Below are 13709 nucleotides of genomic sequence, written 5' to 3'. Positions count from 1 at the left end.
TGGGTCAATTATGAAAATGGGAGGGTGGGCTTGGTTTGGACTGGGGCGGGCACTTTTTGTGCGTGTGTGTATTATTATTCATGAACCGTTTGTAAAAAAAAATGGAAAGGAAAACAAAACAAAAACAAAAACAAAAACATCCAAATACCGTGTTTGTGTGTCAATTCCTCACTGTTGCTGCACGGCGGGGATGAGATACCTACATGTCTCGCGTCAAACTGCAACGTGCTGTGGTCAGGGTTAGGGATTGGGATTGGGGGGGTTTACCCTAATAGAGATTACTTACCGAGCTAGGAAATGGTAGGCTAAGAATCCGTGAAACGTCAGATGGGATACAGGCATGTGACGTTCTACGAGCGGAGCAACAAAAGGAAAAACAACAACAATAACAAGCTGGTGGTTGCGGTGGTATGCGGTGTTGTGCAGGGTGGGAAATTAGCTATTTTGATCACCTCCTCCAAACGAAATTAGAAACCCACATACGAATCAAAAAGCTTGGTAGCAACCGTACCGCGCTACGTCGCGTGCACCCACCCTGCCCACCTCACCTAACTTACTACAACAGTCGCCACACATCCGCCCAAGCTTCTCGCCGCCCCACCCCACGTTGTCTGCCCGGCGCGTCTCCTTCCTCTCCTACCCACCCAACACCCAACCCAGGGATTCAGCCTCAATCACACCCTTACATAGTAACTCCATAGCAATAGCTCAATACGCTCGAGCTCCTCCCCCCACCCCCTCCCACCCCCCCTTCCATTGACCGTACCACCAGCAGGATTCGCCCCACTATTCTTCCAGAACACGCCGAAACAAGATGGACGTGAAACCAGATATAAAGCCGAAGACCATTGCGCCAGGCGCTCCACTTACAATAATAGTGCGCTCTCAACAGCATGGTGAGCATAGAAAAGCACTCCAACCTCCCCCAAGCTGCCTCATAGACTGCTACCTACCAAGCTACCTACCTGCTGCTGTACTGCTAGCTACATAGCTTGCCTGGTGTGATGTTGTGTTAATTGCGGGGCGCACAATATTTAGGTGAGCTGGCGTTCAAGATCAAGTCCAGTGCTCCGTTCTACAAGGTCGCCAATGCGTACTGCAAGACCAAGGGCATCAACCCGAGCAGTGTGCGGTTCCACTCGGACGGGGTTAGGCTGGTGAATGACAAGACGATTGCTGAGGTATGTGCGCTGGTGGTGGTTATGGTGGTGTGGTTGTCGAGTGAGGTTGCGTTGCTAATATTGCTGGTGTGTTATTTAGTTGGAGCTGGAGCCGGAGGAGGATGAGGACGGTTTAAAGGTATACATCGATGCGTTTTTGGAACAGGTCGGCGGCGATGGTGGTCGTTGTAGTAAGTACTAAGCGCATAAAATGTCATTCAAACCATGATCATCAAACCTTCCCTGTGTAGTATGCAGAGAGGCGGATATGACGGGTGTGCCAATACTTTCTCTTTTGCGGGTTTTGGTGGGTGCGGGTGCGGGTGCGGGTAGGGGTTGGTTTAGGTTTACTTCACTGCTGTTCTAGGATGATCCCACCACGACCATGATGTGTTATTTTTAGCTCCCCTCATTCATTTTTTTTCAATTGTTACCTCGTATTCATTCAAATAAATCATCAGCATATGGGGGCCGTGAATAATTAATTTACTCTAGCATGATATAATCTCAGTAATTCTCTCATCTACGTATTGTACATAAACCTAGGGAGGGATCTCCGCTGTACAAAGTCTCTACGTTTTTCCCCCTCCCACATGATCTACAATGTATGGTGGTTAGATTCTGGTCATGATCTTTTTTGCTTCGTTTTACCTGGCGATGTTGAGCTGTTGCTACTCCTCAACGGGTGTAATGGGGCCTGCTGGATCCAGTCCGAGCTTGTGCATCTCGACAGCGAGCTGGAAAAGATAATCAAGACTGTCACAGCACACACATACGTCAGAGTCAATTTAAAATCAGCTGCGTGGAGAAAAGCGTCTCACCTTTCACACTGTGTTTTGGCTTTCCAGACAGTGTCACCCCACACATAACTTGTTTCTCGTCAGCACCCAAAATCTCAGAAGTACCGGGCGGTGGAGGGGGGGGCCATACACTCCATGTCTCCTAACAAGCACCGCGCATGTGTCTGGATATTCATTCATGGCCTGCTCCAAGCTATCCCTCAGATCCTCCTCACTACATGCCCAACCAATATTAGTAAAGAACCCTTTCTTTAACTCTCTCAGATCCCAATTGACTACTCACTGCGCCGTATTCTCAATAATCGGTATCGTCAATGTATCAAAATACCCGCAATACCCTCCCGTACTCGGCTTCGGTATCGCCTTGATCTGCTCAATATTCGCAATCGAGAAGGTACGCCCACGGCTAATAAGCGTGCACAGCACCGCCGCCTGCGAGTGCGTGTGGATGCACGCTCCCGCACCGCGCTTCGTGAAAGCCGCCATGAACAGCGGTGTGCATGCTGATGGCTTGAGCTCCAGTGGTCGCCGAATGTACTCTTTGGTGGTGAAGTCCATGACAAACATGTTTTCGGGCGCTAGGCGCTCCTTCTGTACGCCGGAGGGCGCGAGGAAGACGTGGTCGGCGTGGCGGATGGAGATGCCGCCGCCGGTGCCGGTTACCTAGGGAGGTTTGTTAGTTGGGGTCATGATACGCTGTGGGTGCGGGTGCGGGTGGGTGGCTTCTTACCCAGCCATGGTCGTAGAAGTTCCTGCAGAGGCTGCAGATGAGGTTTGCGGGGTGGTTGGGGTCTGGAGGGGGGTTAGTAGGTGTTTTTTTGCACTTGCGAGGCTGGTTTGAAGTCGCTATAGAGCAGAGATATAGTAGCTAGTCTCGGGGCTTCTGAAGTGCAAGTTCTCCAAGAGCAATTGCTGAATATATTGGCTTCAAATCGGCGGGAGCATGTATATAGATAATATATAGATATTGGTTGGATTGGCTTACCTTCTGAGCGCACGAGCGCATCGTTGTTTATGCTGTCCGCCATTGGGGGTGATTTGCGGTTTGTCGAGCGGGCGCGGGGGCGGGGTTGGCGGGGAGAGGAGGTTATCGTCGTTCGTTTCTCAGGATCCAATCCAGTGTTGACGCCATTTTGTTGCCCCACTACGTATCGAGGTTTTTGTGCACCCTGGTGGCTGTGCTTAGCCAGTGCATGGACAGACAGGTGCAGCTAGGTACTCGTAGTTTTTTGACGTTTCCGGACGCGACCACTATTGCATGCCATACAAAAGATAGCCTTGGCGGGTTTTTTCTGTGTATGCAATAGCAGTTGCGTCCGGAAACGCTGTGAAATTGCGAGTAGACAGGCAGGCGGCCCAGAGTAATCAGTCAACCGCTTGGCATTGGACATTTTTATGGTCGCGAGCAAAAGCAAAACAGCTGGACTTAAATTGCAGCCCAAAAAAGTATGCCGTCGATCTGAGGGACGGATCGAATAAACAAAAATGCCCAGAGGTTCTGCCTGGTCGTATGTACCGTACGTAATAAATCACATTGTCCTGCGGCTGATCTGACGTACAGTGTGGGTTAATATGCAAAATCAATCATTGCCGATGAAGATCGGGACTCTCACCTAGGCTGAACGCGCACGCCAACTAACTTTTTCGGCGACAAAAATAGAACTTTCGCTTTTGGTGGTTGTGGGAAGTTTTGGGGGCCTTCGGGAGTGGGGGTTTGGTAGGCCGGAATCAGGCGTTGGGACTCAACAATAGCACGGCTCTCGATCTCTGCTGTTTAGCTTCCTGTACGATTGAGCGACGTACGTACTTCTCAGTAAGTGCTATTCACCACAAGTGTGTTTGGCTTTCAAACAACCAAGACACATGTACGTACTGTGCTATGCCAAATGTGTTGATTCCGCCCTCTCTAAACTCATTCGTATGAATCTTATATTTGAAAAACATCCTCCAATGATACAGTCTTTCCCTGTGGAGCAAGCACACAACGGACCGAGCAGAGAGGACCTCCACCATACAAAATTTGGCACTGAACTTGCAGCCAAGGAATATTTTGTATGGCAGAGGTCCTCTCTGCTCGGTCCGTTGTGTGCTCGCTCACTGGGAAAGACTGTATTCGTGGCGATCGTGATCATGGTTTGATATTAAGGATTGGATGTGTGTGAAGAAGCGAAAAACAGAACGAGACAAAAGGTCTGCCAACTGCAGCTGTGGGACCTTCTTGGGAACACGAGCTCAACCCCATGACCTTTGTTCGAACTTAATATGAAGTCAGAAGTGTATCCAAGAAAGGCAGTTTCGCTACTGCAAGTTAAGGCCTGTTATAAATACTTTGGTAGAGTGACTGTCAATACAAGCATGTTAGTGAGTGCGTCATAGAAAATCACTCGGATAAATCGTCACATCATACCCAACATAGTATTTCATAAAAGACAGTTTGGCAACGGTGATCATAAAGGCACTGAAGCGCCTCATCTTAAATGGCCTCAATAATATCGCTGTCGTCGTCATCGAGATTATATCTGCATCCAGGGGAACCGCACGTGCACCTAGAACTCCGTGTTCTAACTGTTGGCACGATGCCAAACTCACGTCTCATAAGCACACTGACTATGGACGGCATGGGAGTTTTAATGGGTTGATAACAAAAACAGCATGAAAGGTGTTGAAAAAGTAGGATGAGATAGTGATTTAGCTCTTATCTCGATAAAGTGCCTAACTACGTATAGGTATATCATGTAGTTACGGATCGGACAAGCGTCCACAGTGACAGGTGCCGAAATGACAGTGATAGGTGTCAACATGACAGGTTTGAACAGCCAATACATGTATGCACATATCCAACAAGAGGTGGCTCCTTGGCGATCGAGTGATGATCTGTGATTCCATTACGCAATGCTGCCTACACGTAGGCATAACGCATGCGGCACAGAAAATAAGGTTTGCTATGACATAAATGACACACCTTAAGAGTACATATAGTCACCGAAAATGCTATCCTTGGCATGAAACCGCTGTTATACCACCAACACCGATCCACCCCACCATTCGTCTTCCCCTTCTTCCCCCGTCATCTCCGTAAGGAAGGTTAAACGTCAACTCTCCTCCCCCCCAATGACAACAGAATACATCGGCAATTGTAACAAACGGCGCCAAAAACTCGGGCCTCAAGTGGATAGGTTGCAAAACTATGGGGCAAAAACGTTCATGAGAAACGCCTTCAGGACCTCCATAGGAGTAAAGCTCCTGTTCGGTTGCTAATTTATGTGTAGGATACGGGGAAGTTGCTTCTTAACAGAATGGCGGCCGATACGACAAGCGGATAGGACATCCATTGATGAAAGAAAGAAAGAGAAAAAACCCATATACCTGTTCTCCATCACGGAAGACGCTTTACTTATCGTGTAGTATTGGAGGTAAATAATATTCTGATAATCTCAAGGCCAGATAATCTTTCATTGAGCACAGGCCGGTGCGGTCAGTGTAGAGCAAGGGCAGCCCGGTGGATAGACCTTTTTTGGGTTTCTCGGCTTGAACCATTGTATCTCCACAAGTCGCATTACTGAATATCATGTAGGTAGGTGGGCTGGGCTGATCACTATCACTGGCACTGCAGCAAACAAATCTACATATGGTGGACGAACCGATGAGGACCTGCTCCAATTTTGGCTGGCGGATCTGGTGCATGCACCAAAGATGCCGGAGCGGCGATGTCGCCACTTATCCTTAGTTTCTCTGGGTTTGGGGGGCATATGCCTTTGTTTGATGAAAGAGACAACCCCGGAGCTGCTCGATGTCCCCGAGACATACCATTAACTATAGGAATCTAGAAACCCATATCTGCACCAGTGACTAAAGACATGAATAATTTTGGATTTAACATGCTTGCTGTACTAAGGAAGATTCGATGCATGGATCACTTCCTGCCCTCAGAAATTGAAGGGGTGCTTGACTAATGTTTAGTTTTACCGACACTGTCACTGGATAAAGATGGACTGAGTTTAAGGCTCACCGAGTGATAATCAGTGAGTGAAATGTGGAGAAAAAGGCTTTCGCCGACGGAACATTTGGGAGGAATAAGACTAGGGTTAATGCACCCCGAACGCCGAAGATTGATCCGGTAGCCTAAATTATTTACTGGGGAACCGTTGACCGCGATATTAGGTACGGAGTGGTCTCAGATTTCGAAAAGGGCTGTTGATATGTGTCCTTTGTCAGCTGTCCCAGGAGATCCGTTTGTGTGAGTTTGGCCCCAGGAACAAGATCTGGATCTTGGTTGCCGGATAATTATCCGGGTATTCCCCGTGCTCATGAAGGAGATTAACTACCGAATAGTTTTCTTACAAGTAAACAGGTCTATATAGGTCATGTCAGAGCACTCGAAGCTTGATTGATAACGATAGCAATGGTAGGGAAAGACAGACGTCTTGCCGGCCGGCCGGTTACTAGCATAGGCGTGGGATCCTAGGTCATCATCTCTCCTCGAGTGTCAATGGCCTTTCTTATACCTACTACAGGTGCCCTCTTCTTTTGTATAGGAGGTGGAGTGTGCTTTATGGGTCCTCGCTAGAATTCATGCAGTTACGGTAATCAAAGATTCAATGCAGATCATGAATCTGTTTCTGCCGTGCCTTCGATTAGCATGTCTGTGAGAGCTACAGGTAGTTTTGAAAAGTCGGTAAAGTAGGCTTGTCTCTTCAGATGAGCGGGTGCCTTAACGAGCCGCAGGGCGTATGTTTCACAATACGGCGATGGAACGTTGTAGAAGCTCTAAATGCACTACGGGGGAAGCTGTAGAAAGAGCAAAACGTGTCCTCAACCACATTGAGACTAGCGCCATCCCATCTCCCACACTAATCCCAAAGCACACGACGCCTTAAGCTAACCCACACTTCAAAGGTGGCCTCTTCTGAACTTTACAAGAACCTCGACCTTTACCTCCATCTCTTCCTGCCGTTTGCTCTTCCTCTTCCATACTCATTCTCTGTCTCACCAATTTCACGCATACATTTCCCTTATTTACAGGTATCAACTTGCATTCGTTTTTGTCTTTAGTACTTGCTAGTCCCATTTAATACAATCAAGATGCGCTTCGACGCTCGTGTCGCCTACGGGCTTATGTCCGTTGCCTTGATGGGTTTTGGGGGTGTCATGGCCGATGACATTGATGATGCTCTCGGTGACGCCGCCTCTGTGGTGAGCTCAGAGGCCGCCGCAGCTACCTCCGCAATTGCGAAACCTGCATTCACTGTAAGCTCCCTCCCGGCAATAATTGGAAGCTAGTTAGGAAGCAATTCTGACCCTTTCCCTTAAAAAAAATAGCCTACCGTAATTCAGGCGCCTTTCTTTGAGCAATTCACCGAGGGCTGGGAGTCTAGGTGGAAGGTTTCACATGCGAAGAAGGAAAACGACAAGACCGGTGACGAGGAGTGGACCTACGTTGGAAAATGGTCTGTCGAGGAGCCCACCACGCTGAAGGGAATTGAGGGTGATGCAGGTCTTGGTAAGTTATACTGAGCTCGAAATCAAAGCTAAAGTTTACTAATAATTCTTTACAGTTGTTAAGGACGTTGCTGCTCATCATGCCATCTCTGCAAAGTTCTCCAAACCCATTGACAACAAGGGGAAGTCTTTGGTCGTACAGTACGAAGTCAAGCTTCAAAGTACGTTTCTCAACACATCTCTATCCAATTCCCTCTTGTACTGACTTTGTGCGCATTAGATGGTCTGGAATGTGGTGGTGCCTACCTTAAGCTTCTTAAGGAGAACGCCGATCTCCACGCCGAGGAGTTCTCGAATGCTTCGCCTTACGTGATCATGTTCGGTCCCGACAAGTGTGGTGCTACCAACAAAGTCCACTTTATCTTCAAGCACAAGAACCCGAAGACTGGTGAATATGAGGAGAAGCACTTGAAGACCCCACCAATGGCCCGCATTACTAAGCAATCAACTCTCTACACCTTGATTGTCAACCCCGATCAGACCTTCGATGTTCGCATCGACGGTACCTCTGTTAAGAGTGGAAGTCTTCTCGAAGATTTCTCGCCCTCCGTTAATCCCCCTGAAGAGATCGAGGATTCCAATGATAAGAAGCCCGAGACTTGGGTCGACAAGGCCAAGATGTCTGACCCCGAGGCCAAGAAGCCTGAGGACTGGGACGAAGAGGCCCCATACGAGATTGTTGATGAAGATGCCGAGAAGCCAGAAGATTGGTTGGAGGATGAGCCTGAATTCATCCCAGACCCAGAGTCCGAGAAGCCCGAGGACTGGGATGATGAGGAGGATGGTGATTGGATCCCACCTACCGTCGCAAACCCCAAGTGTGAAGATGCTAGCGGATGTGGCAAATGGTCGAAGCCCATGAAGCCCAACCCAGCGTACAAGGGTAAATGGACCGCTCCTCTTATCGACAACCCAGACTACAAGGGACCATGGGCACCTCGCAAGATCCCTAACCCTGACTACTTCGAGGACAAGACTCCTTCCGATTTTGAACCTATGGGCGCTCTCGGGTTCGAGCTCTGGACCATGACTAAGGATATCCTCTTCGACAACATCTACATTGGTCACTCAATTGAGGATGCCGAGAAGCTTCAGAAGGAGAGCTTTGACATTAAGAAGAAGATCGAGGCTGAGGAGGATGCTGCATCAGCCCCCAAGGTTCCGGAGCCCCCCAAGCCTCTCGGAGAGACCACTTTCCAGGAAGATCCCGTTACCTTCATCAAGGACAAGCTTGAGCTCTTCTTCGCCGTCCTTAGGAGGGATCCCATGGCTGCTATTCAGACTCTTCCAGAGGTGGCTGGTGGCCTGTTGGCCGTGGTTGGTACTGTTTTGGCGATCTTGTTCAGCTTGATCGGCATGGCGAGTTCCCCGGCCAAGGTTCCGAAGCCTGCCGCGAAGCCTGTCGAGGCCAAGAAAGCTGAGAATGGATCAAAGGGCAAGAAGGAAGCTGAGGCGTCGTCTACTGAGAGCGAGAAGCCAAAAGCTACTCGACGGGCGTCAAAGAAGGCCGAATAGACTGTTAATGTACAATAATTTAATTACCCCTTCGGTCGGCTTCTAAACATGGAGTGTAGGGTTGGAATTGGGTTTTTTTTCTGTTTCTTTCTTGTTTTGGGATGTTACGGCGATGAAATGTGGTGATGCGCGATGGGGGTTCTTTCTGTTTTCCGGATTTTATCATAGCATTTTTCTTTCTGGTTTTTCTTGTCTTTCCAGTTGAGGCCCGTTCGCTCTCAGCTTGTAGCTTTAGGTTCGCGAGCGTTCAAAAGTTATAAAAGTAAACTTCCAACAATTGTATAAATGTCCCAAGGTGATGTGTGCAGATGTGTCTGAGTGTAGAGATGCTGTGTCTCTCTTGTTGTTGGTGAATATATACTCTAACCAACCTTCCGTATATGGTAAACATCCTGGGGAATCATTTAAGCTCGGCTCTCATACTCTAGCCCTACAACGACTAGCCCTACAACGAAAAGTGTCTTGTAGGAACTGAGTATTCTTAAAGCTCTAGAGTTTATGGACCGGATTCGGTTACTACTTGCTCTCACCAGCTGCTGACTCTATGACTGGGAGGAAATTTGTTAAGGTCGAATCAAATCCAGCAATTAAACTACACTTGGTTCTGTGCTCTCCCCATGTAAGTCCAATGCTGAACCTTCTCTCCCAGTCGCATCTGAGAGACTAGACGTAAGCAAGACTGCCCTATCACCATATATACCACGATGGAATTCTTGAAATAGAGGTGGTGGGTACAGGCAATTGTAGTGTTGGTGCATGTTGTTTTCTGCGGACTTGCTACTTGTTCTTATTACTATGTCAAGACAACGAGTTCAATTAGTTGTCTGATAAATACGTGTTCTCTGTTCACTATAAAAGGAGCTTATTCCTTCTATCTGAATAGCTGTATAATCCTTTTATATAGGCCTGCACATGCGGGGGTTCTATTGATCAGGGCTGTCTTGACCCACTTGTAAGTCGTCCTATTTATTAGAGTATATGTGTGGATCTAACCATGGAGTGTCCTATCCATCGAGAGGCTGCTACACCATATCCGTCCCAATTGTCATTGCAAATACCGCCGCACCACGATGTCATATACTACACGCCTTTGTGTATTATTTGGTCTTACTACTTGGTGCACCGGAAAGTTGGTTTATATGAGAGGTCAACTGCAACCGCAGGCCCGTCGATGTCCAAGACTTGACTTATTAGGAGCTCCACGCGCCACCTGTGTCTTCTATCGCTGATACGATGGATCATATACATGCATGAGGTAAATGAAGTATTGCTGAAGTAGTATATTTATTTCCTGACACCACGGCCGCTGATATATACCGCTTCATGCAGTTATACATGAATCAATCAAGCAAGACTCTGGACTATTCGATGAGTCTCGATGTGTACGGTACGTACCAAGCGAATCTGAGTAATGGAGTAATCAATCAATCAATACCAAAGGAATCTGGGACAAACACGTGATGCTAGAATTTCCTGCATAATTGATCATTGTCACCTATTATTAAACCTACACACATTAAACCCGTTAACTTCCAACCCAACGTCGTCCCTCAAGTAAGCTTGCTCCTATCATACTGATCCGCATCTTCACACCAGTCAGTACACACTCACCACTATCAACTCACCTAGGACAAAACTCACCTGGATGCACCCTCGGCTCCACCAGCTCCTTCCTCAACTCCCTCTTCCTCGCACTCTCCACCCCCCACCTCTCATCCCTCTCCTTCATTATCTCCTCCAAATGCGGCGACATCTCCGTCGTCGCCATCATCAGCTTCGGCTCCCCCATCGGCAGCCTATCCCCGCGGTCCACCTGCCACAGCTGGTACGTCTTTCCATACAGCTTTATCACGCTCTCCATATCCTTCGTCTCCGCCTTCTCCCACAGCGCCAGCGGCACGCCCTTGGGGCACGGCAGGATCAGCTGCCCGGACTTGACCTCAAACACGTGCGAGTGCCACAGCACACGCTCGGCCGCCGGCAGCGTCTCGTAGAGCGGCGGCGTGATCATGTATTCGATGCCGATGAGGCGCGCATTGGGCTCGTTTGAGTCGTAGAGGAGGCATTGGCGCACGTCTATTATTGGGTTAGTGTTGTGTCATGGGTTCTCACTCGGTGGGAGGGGCAGGGGGAGAGGGGACGGACCGGAGGAGAGGTGGGAGCAGTAGTGGTTGGTCTCGACTTTGCGCGAGGGGTCGTCGGCGTAGATGTGGAATGCGTTGAGGTGGGCACAGATGTTCTTGACGGGTGCGAAGTCTTGGGTTATGCTGGTGGCGGTCTCGAGGATGGAGTCGCCGGTGGGGACGGGCCCGCCGGGGACTTTGGGGTCGGTGTCGTGTTTGGGGCAGCTGGTCATTTTGCGGTGTTCTGGGTGAGTATTATATTTTGGAGTTTGGGAGAGTGTCGAGGTGGGTGGGGGCAGTAGCCTAGCTGGTGCGGCGGGGCGAGGGTCTTGATATAGATTGTGAATAACTGACGTCATACTGATGGAAGGGGGTAATGATTGCGAACCCTGGTTTTTAGGTCACGTATATTAGATTAATGTAGTAGACAAGCATGCATCAGCATCAGTGGAGTAAGAGCGGTAGGCACAACAGCCGGTAATTTATTCAACAAGTCATAAGAAGAAAATACTACAAAACACTTTTCCGCAAAGACAAAAAAAACACATTAGAGACCCAACCCAATAGTTATCTACAACACAAAAAGGAAGAGGAAAAGGAAAACACTGCCCCCCTCTGTAGACTACTACTCCTTCGCAATAATCATGCTCTCCCTCGCCGGCACCCTCCTCATCTTCCCCTTCTTGCTGTGCCTCCTCTCGTTCTCCTCCCTCCGCTTGATGCTCGCCTCCTCGACCTTCTTGATCTCGCCCGCCTTCTTGATCGTGTTCGGCACATGCCTGTGTCGGGCGATCCTGCGGATCTCCGGCATGTGCTTGTAGCGCTCCTTGAGGGCCGCGTCATACTCGAGCTTGACACGCTCCTTTGCGGAGCGCACGTGCGAGCGCGCGGAGGCCTCGGCGCGCCACAGGCGGATGTTGCCGTCGTCGCTGCCCGACAGGATGTAGCGCGTGTCGGTGGTGAAGGCGGCGGAGAAGACGCGCTGCATGCGCTTGGTGTGGTAGACGTCTCTGGAAACGGTCAATGATCCGTTAGCAAGCCACACCCAGATGCAGATGCAGATGCAGATGTGGATGCAGATGTGGATGCAGATGTGGATGTAGATTGGGGGGGATGCATACCTCGAGTGCCCCTCGCGGGCCTTGAAGATCCTAATGGTCCTATCATAACTCCCCGTCACCAGCTCCTCGCCCGTCGGCGAATAGTCCACATCCATGACGGCCGCCACATGGTCCTTCAAAATATTCAGCGCGCGGCCCAGCTTGCGCATGTCCCACACATAGGCGTTGTGGTCCTCGCTGCCCGTGGCCAGATTAAACGGCTCCATGGGGTTCCAGCAGACCGCATTCGTGCGCAGCGCCGTGACCACCTTGGCCACGGGGCTCTGCGTGCGCAGGTCGTAGAAGATCAGCGTGCGGTCCGTCCCCGCCGACGCCAGCACGCTCGTCTCGCTCTGGTTGAACTTGACCGTGTTGATGGTGTCCACGCCCCAGTTCATGCTCGCCACGGGCTTCGACCGCGTCGCGTCCCACACCTCGATCGTGCTGCCGGCCGTCGCGAACGTGGACTCGGCGCGGTGGTGCGTCACGCCGTTGAAGGCGCCCGCGCCGAGGTAGGTCGCCACGGGGACGTTCCCGGCGTCTGCGGCGGCGTAGGGGTCCCACAGCTTCACGGTGCGGTCGCTGGCGCAGGAGAGCAGGCGCTGGCTCTCGCCGGCGAGGTTCGTGAAGCAGAGGCCCTTCACGATGCCGTCGTGGGCCTTGACGCTGCGCAGCTGGGAGCGGTCGGCCAGGTCCCAGATCTTGACCTCGCCGTCGCCGGAGCCGGAGGCGACGCGGGAGAGGGAGCGCGGGTCCTTGGCGAGGGCGTAGACGCCGTCGATGTGGCCGTCGCCGAGCTGGGCGAGGAAGGGGGCGGCGAACATGCGCTCGAGCTTGGTGGCATTGAGGGCGCGGGTGTATTCGCGGGCCTTCTCGAAGGGGTGGAGCTCGGGGTTGAGGTTGCGGGGCTGGACGGTGGAGGTGCTGCCGGGGGGGGCGTAGGTGGCGGCGGAGCGGGAGAGGGCTTTGACTTTCTAAGGGTGGGTTAGTGGGGTGTGTCTGTCTATGGCGGGGGAGAGCTGGAGAGAGGGGGGACAGACCATGATTGTAGAGGGGACCGAAGAGGTCGAGGTGAGGCTTCTAGAGCTTGTGAATTGATACTGTAGAGGGCGTGGTGGAGGTGTGGAGTTGTGTGGAGTTGTGTAATTGCGGAGTTGCGATAGTTGTTGCGCTCTGGTGTTGAGGATGAAAAAAGATGTTGTGGGTTAGGGTTGCTGGCTGGCTGCTAGCAACGCTGCGTGCGGGAAATGATCGTTATTGCAAGAACACGGTACTCTAGTTATCGAAGCAGGATTTAGTTGAAAATAAGATAAATGTTAATGCCCGGACAGGCTACAGTGCCCGGATTTAGATCCTTTATTAATGTATCTAATTATTATACTTCGATAGTAAAGACAAGCTTAAGTGTTGTATTCGGCAGCCCTAATAACTAGAATTCCAAACAATAACTTTAAGAACAATCACTCCAAGTCCCAGAGTCTGATACTGTTAATGCTTGTATATTTCTAACCC

The 13709-nt window shown here is 50.3% G+C and overlaps 5 protein-coding genes across 5 annotated transcripts; 2 read left to right on the top strand and 3 right to left on the bottom strand.

The window, feature by feature from the left end:
• Positions 1-814: 814 nt before the first annotated feature.
• H6S33_001226 (uncharacterized protein) lies at positions 815-1362 on the top strand (the record flags this gene model as incomplete). Its single annotated transcript, XM_044832581.1, has 3 exons — positions 815-896; positions 1039-1181; positions 1261-1362. The coding sequence occupies 3 exons, from the start codon at positions 815-817 to the stop codon at positions 1360-1362; spliced, it is 327 nt and encodes a 108-aa protein (XP_044694193.1).
• Positions 1363-1831: 469 nt separating this feature from the next.
• Positions 1832-2988, bottom strand: H6S33_001225 (uncharacterized protein; the record flags this gene model as incomplete). Its single annotated transcript, XM_044832579.1, has 6 exons — positions 1832-1916; positions 1982-2029; positions 2091-2174; positions 2244-2623; positions 2691-2752; positions 2946-2988. 6 exons carry the CDS (start codon positions 2986-2988, stop codon positions 1832-1834), a joined length of 702 nt encoding a protein of 233 aa, XP_044694192.1.
• A 4054-nt stretch (positions 2989-7042) lies between these two features.
• H6S33_001224 (uncharacterized protein) lies at positions 7043-8974 on the top strand (the record flags this gene model as incomplete). Its single annotated transcript, XM_044832578.1, has 4 exons — positions 7043-7207; positions 7280-7460; positions 7516-7620; positions 7680-8974. The coding sequence occupies 4 exons, from the start codon at positions 7043-7045 to the stop codon at positions 8972-8974; spliced, it is 1746 nt and encodes a 581-aa protein (XP_044694191.1).
• Positions 8975-10524: 1550 nt separating this feature from the next.
• H6S33_001223 (uncharacterized protein) lies at positions 10525-11330 on the bottom strand (the record flags this gene model as incomplete). Its single annotated transcript, XM_044832577.1, has 3 exons — positions 10525-10559; positions 10616-11050; positions 11120-11330. The coding sequence occupies 3 exons, from the start codon at positions 11328-11330 to the stop codon at positions 10525-10527; spliced, it is 681 nt and encodes a 226-aa protein (XP_044694190.1).
• Positions 11331-11722: 392 nt separating this feature from the next.
• Positions 11723-13240, bottom strand: H6S33_001222 (uncharacterized protein; the record flags this gene model as incomplete). The annotated part of the gene is made up of 3 exons (XM_044832576.1): positions 11723-12107; positions 12219-13171; positions 13238-13240. The coding sequence occupies 3 exons, from the start codon at positions 13238-13240 to the stop codon at positions 11723-11725; spliced, it is 1341 nt and encodes a 446-aa protein (XP_044694189.1).
• Positions 13241-13709: the final 469 nt, after the last annotated feature.

The sequence above is a fragment of the Morchella sextelata genome, assembly GCF_020137385.1.
Source record: "Morchella sextelata strain SCLS chromosome Unknown scls_10, whole genome shotgun sequence".
Lineage (NCBI taxonomy): Eukaryota > Fungi > Ascomycota > Pezizomycetes > Pezizales > Morchellaceae > Morchella > Morchella sextelata.
Note: the sequence above shows the minus strand (reverse complement) of the source record. Positions and strands in the feature narration are given on the sequence as shown.